The sequence below is a fragment of the Otolemur garnettii genome, unplaced genomic scaffold (genome assembly GCF_000181295.1).
Source record: "Otolemur garnettii isolate 467f Iridium unplaced genomic scaffold, OtoGar3 scaffold00048, whole genome shotgun sequence".
Taxonomy (NCBI): Eukaryota; Metazoa; Chordata; class Mammalia; order Primates; family Galagidae; genus Otolemur; species Otolemur garnettii.
The window spans coordinates 3,545,049-3,550,739 of record NW_003852443.1 but is presented as its reverse complement, the minus strand read 5'-3'; the positions used below and the strand labels follow the sequence as shown (position 1 = coordinate 3,550,739).

The window sequence follows — 5,691 nt, the reverse complement described above, 5'->3', positions numbered from 1 at the left end:
ATATTATCTACTTAACTTTTTAAAATTGGGCCTACTAAAAATAAAATACTAAAATTAACATCTATTTTCCAATATGTGCAAGACTTACACTCAGTGACAATCAAATAAACAAGTAAAAAAAAAAAGAATATATTATAACTTCTTACTTAAAAAAAATAATAAAACAAGCCAAATTAAAAATTCTAAAACTTTATATGCTAGTGATATATACTTTCTCTAAAAAAAAGCAATCAGTCCCTGACCTTTTCTGGACACAAATAGGAAAACTGAAAAGTTTTCCAAAAATGACACTTACAATATCAAAGAAGACTTGACAAACATCAATAGTATTGAGCAATTCACAAACATGGTCCTGAAAAGAAAACACACATTTTAATCTCTTATCCATATAATTTTAAATTCAGAAAACATGAACAAAACATATTTTAAATTTCAGTTCTAGAAGAATTTCAATTTTATTATCTATTGACAAAGCAATTTATATAATTAACAGATGCAAAATCTTTCGAAATGTTAAACTATATGTATTAAAATGCATACCTTAAATTCCATAACATCTACAAATGTGAAGTAATATAATGCCAGATTTTTCAGAATCTCTGATTTTTCTTTCTGTAGTTGTGCAAGCTGTTGCTGTAAAAACAAAATTAAAATGCATTGCTCACAGAGAACAAAACCATTGACTATAACTACAAACTATCTTCTTTTATGATATATGGAAGCGGAAGCTTTTAGAATAATATTTCTAGATGATTAAGGCTTTTTTAAAAAACCAAAGTACTTAAGACAGCAACTGCTAATAGTGATCAGCAACTGACAGTGTGAGGCTATAACGAATCAAAGCAGATTAGTACCAAATTGCACTACTATTAAGGAAAACCAGAAAATGTTAGGGAAAAACAATTATCAAATGAACTCTTTTAAAAAATTAAAAACAAATCATGAGCATGATCACATTACTAGAAGTGGGAGAAAAGAAGATGAAAAACATTACAACTTAACAATATGCTAGATAAATTTGGAACTTACCAAAAAGAACATCCAGGCAAAGCCACGTTACGCATGCAAAATAAAATGTAGATACAAACATAAAATACAGTAACGGTTCCCTGACCAGATCCACAAAACAATAATATATTAAACAAAAGCAAAAACCACAACAACAAAAAAGAAATGAGAAAGAAGCCAAACTAGAGTTAAGACATGAAAGAGGGTGTGAAAAACAAATATTATTTTAATCAACTGTATAACTGACTTTACAATTTTCCCAATTTTTCTTTTAAATCAACTACTATATTTTGAAATAATCTAGCTCTATTTAATGCCCTATATCATATATAAGACTGCCAGAGTTCTAATAAATCATGTAGAGCCTTTACTCTCTGAGTATAGTCTATTGAATAGCAGCTTCCACATCATTTAGAAGCTTGTTAGAAAAGCAGAATTTCGGGCCCACCTCAGATCTACTGAGTTAGACTCTCTCTTTTAAGAAGATACCCAAGTGATCTACATACATACAAAATGGATGAGAAACACCCAGAAAATGAGAAAAGTAAAAAATATGAGAAAGCGGTTGAAAGTATCAAACTTTCCATAAAAGCCCACACAACTGAGGCCCTCACATAACTTTTATTTATACTTAAAACAGTAAGGTTAGGAGAAAGGTGCCTCCATACATAATTCTTCTGAACCATTATGATAATTCAGAAAATTTACAGTGGTGAGCCTAATATCAGGGGGCAATTTAAAACAAACAAACAAAGAGTCAATTTAAAACTCTAAAGCACAACAGTCTGGTAGACCCAACTATTATAGGGTAAACCACCCTAAATACCACAGTCCCTGAAGACCTTTAAGAAAATATTCATAATGAAATGTCTCATTACTCTTCATAAATGCCAGAGAAATTAAGGTAGATACCCATAATGGCTATCTTTAGTTCCATCTATGAGTGCAGCTAACTCTATTTTGCACAACATACTTGTTTCAAAAGAATTCCATGTTTATGGAATCTGATTTTTAATCATTACCACTCCAACAACATTAAATACTTATTTTACAATGATTCTATTTGCTTACATTTCACAGTGATCATCTGTTCAACAACATTAAACATTTATGACTGATGTCTTAGTTATTTTTCCTGCTTTTCAGTACTTTAAATTTGAGTTTTAAGCTATTAACAGGTCAGAGTACACTCATAGTAAGAAGATATAGAGTATAATTTGTCTGTTACTTGGTTTAATAACCCCAATTTACTTCAGATGCCCTAGAGTAAATATTAATGGTGCCCCCTTTCAATTTCTATGTCCTCGTTTCTATGATAAATGACATGGTCATCATCTTATTATGAGCCTTAAAGATCTTGTATATAAACCCTCATTTTCTGTATTAATACACAAAGAAGTTGAAAGAACCTTATGAAACTTTAATAACTACTTAATGAAAGGTTTATGATTGCTAATCTCATCTTCTAAAAAAGTATTGTTTATCCTATTCTACATTCCCATTATCTCCCTTTTTAATTATAAAATCTCAAAGTCTAAATTTCTCAGTCAACATTATTCCCCTCAAACCATGTTTGACTAGCCTCTATAAAGGCAATACATATATACTGAACAACTACTGGATGCTTAAGTTCAAAATTAGTAAAGCTTTCAAGGCCCTCCACAATCTGGCCCTAACTTACTTTCCTATCTAAATTTCTCCTCCGCTCATACAAAGTAATGAAATAAAAAAATAAAGTAAATAAATAAACAACTGACTTGTGTAAGTTAGTGTCAGATGGTATGTTTTGGTAGTTGATGCTCAAAAGCCCTCCTCTTATTATGCAACCATGACTAAGTGAGTTAACATGTGAGGGTCTAATAACTTTCATCATCTAAATGGGAGTTGATGTGGACAATTAACCAAGATGATATACGTAAGCACATTTAACAGTGCCCACCATTTATTAAATGAATAACAAAGGAGGCTCACAGATCACTTCTTCAAAATGAGCAAAAACAAAACTATTTAAAATAATTCCACTATTACTCATAGTGCTTCTACTAAGAACTGTTATTTATTGACCATGCATTATATGTCAGATGTCATTCGAAACATTTTACAGGTATGTCATACAATTCTTCAATATTTCAATGCAGTCATGTCCCCTGTTTTAGTGAAATTCCATGAAGCCTGGCAAAAAAGAGGTCAACTATAAAAAGAACAAAAGTTATCAACAACTTTCAGACATAAACTGCAAAAATGCTACATTTTAGTTCTTTTGTTGTTGTCGCAGGTTTTGGCCTATTTGTACCTGCCACCTCCTGCATATGGGGCCAGCCCCCTACTCTTTGAGCCATAGGCACCACCCCAAAATGCTACATTTTAGTTCTTAAAGGAGAATAGATGCTACAAAATAGTATTAACATCCAGAACAAAGTTTTCTTAATTCAACATCTCATTGTTTTATAATAAATAAAAAGTAGAAAATGGTTTAAGAACATGAGTAATAAACTGTTCAGTGTTATACAACAGAACATTAGAAAAGTACTATTTTTAAGAAAAATTGATTGTATTTGCTAATATTTCAAAAGCATGTTCATGTGATACAAAGAAATAATGCTTTCATTAAAATGCCTAGCTATGGATCATTATTCTTAATATTCAAGTAAAATGTGTAAAAATAAACAGGATAAACACGAGGCATGCAAAATGCGAAGAATATTTCTCTACATGGAAAAAATATTGGTAACTAATCTCAATTGAGAAGTATTTTCCACACAAAAAAAAGCACCAAAAAAAGATGATCCTAACATCTACCCACAGTAATAAAACTAGTAAAACTTGGTATGTACTAATTTTCATTCTTTCAAAGAAAAAACACTGCCAGATTATATAAGGAACCAACACAAAACACAGCTAACCCATTCATTCCAATACAAAGAAACATGGCTGTAGTTTTTTTATTTACCCATTTGAATTATTCATTATTGAAACTGTTTATGCATGTTATTTTTCTTGATTATCATGCTACTATTTTGTTCCACTTTAAAAAAAAACAACAAAAACCAAATACACAAGCGTGGCTTCAGGGAAAGCTTTATGCAATTTCTTAGTCTGATATTCTCAGCCAGGTTTTTAAAATAAGAGTGCACTAAAATGCTATCAGGGTAAATCTCTGTCCAACCTGTCCCACTACCTCCCGAGTCATCAACTATCAGCTGAGCTACCAAAGTAGCCTCCTAACAGATCTCTGTACTTCTGCTCTTGCTTCTTCAGTCTTTTCTATACAGCAGCAGCAGCAGAGTGGGCATGTTAGTGCAGCACATGACCTTCAGAAAAAGTGATTCCAACAATAGTATGTGAGATGTTAACATCCAGTGAAGAGTACACAGCAGAGATGGGGAACCTGTAGCCTTAAGGCCACATGTGGCTTCTAAGTCCTTGCATGAGGACTTTTGACTGAATGCAAATTTTACAGAACAAATCACCTTATTTTTATTAATAATTTTTTGTTGATGTTTTATACTTCTATTTTATTTTTAAAATTAATGTATTTGACTTAGCACCCATAGCGCAGTGGTTAGGGCACCAGCCACACGCACCGGGGCTGCTGGGTTCCAACCTAGCCAGGGCCTTCTAAACAATGACAATAACAAAACAATAGCCAGGGGTGGCACCTGTGGCTCAAAGGAGTAGGACACCAGCCCCATTTGCCAAAGGTGGCGGGTTTAAACCCAGCCCCACCAAAAACTGCAAAAAACAAATCCAAAACAAAACAAAAAAAACAATAGCCAGGCATTGTGGTGAGTGTCTATAGTCCCAGCTACTTGGGAGGCTGAGGCAAGAGAATAGCTTAAGCCCAAGAGTCTTGAGGTGGCTGTGAGCTGCAACGCAATAACACTCTACAAAGGTAGACATAATGAGACTGTCTCAAAAAAAAAAAAAACAATAAAATAAAATTTAAGATGCCATTTAAGATGCTATTTAAGATGCCAAAGGAAAAAAAAATAAATAAAACAATAAAATAAAATTTAAGATGCCATTTAAGATGCTATTTAAGATGCCAAAGAAAAAAATAAGTTTCAACAAAATTAACCTCCAAGATTGAATGGCACAATTAGAACACTGGTTAAGCCACAAGAGCTAAATTGACAGCTGCTCCACCCATGAGTTAGTTCTAACTTCCCCCACCTAACTGGCACCACTAACCCACCAGGATGGTTGGCGAGAGTTTATGGGGGTTGAGTATGTCAGTCTGTCATCTGCTTTGACAATGGTGTACTGCATTTCTGTTTGAACAGGAATTTGTTCATAGTTACACAATACAATAGTATATTTTAATTCTGTCCACTTAACAGCCCATCTTTTCAAAGAAGACCAAGAGAACTCTGAAGGAAGAAAACAGATTTTCTTAATGAGGATTGGAGACTGCAATATTAACTTGTTTCTGCTAAAGATAAGATAATTTCCTTGCTTTGTGAATACTACACTATCAACATTAAAGAAATGCAATGCTCATTAGCATTATTACACTCATAAGGATCACAAATATTTTAAATTAGAGGGAGGGCATGAAAGATTATATTGCAGAAATTAAAAGATAAAAAGCAAAAGCAAAATTCTTTCAAGCAGCATAAGACCCAGAAATAATGCCACCAAAGCAACTTATAAAGTAGCTTATATACTTGGATAAAAGGGAAG

The 5,691-nt window shown here is 32.7% G+C and overlaps 1 protein-coding gene across 2 annotated transcripts in view; it reads right to left on the bottom strand.

Moving 5' to 3' along the window:
- The window catches only part of NCKAP1 (NCK associated protein 1), a 117,723-nt gene that overhangs the window by 76,822 nt on the left and 35,210 nt on the right, over positions 1-5,691 (bottom strand). The window contains exons 3-4 of one of the 2 annotated variants that reach the window (XM_003791457.2): positions 541-633; positions 296-352 (exon numbers count right to left, since the gene is read on the bottom strand). In XM_003791457.2, the coding sequence (XP_003791505.1) occupies positions 296-352; positions 541-633 (150 nt within the window). The remainder of the gene's footprint in view (positions 1-295; positions 353-540; positions 634-5,691) is intronic. The other variant, XM_023514145.1, reaches the window with a different exon arrangement.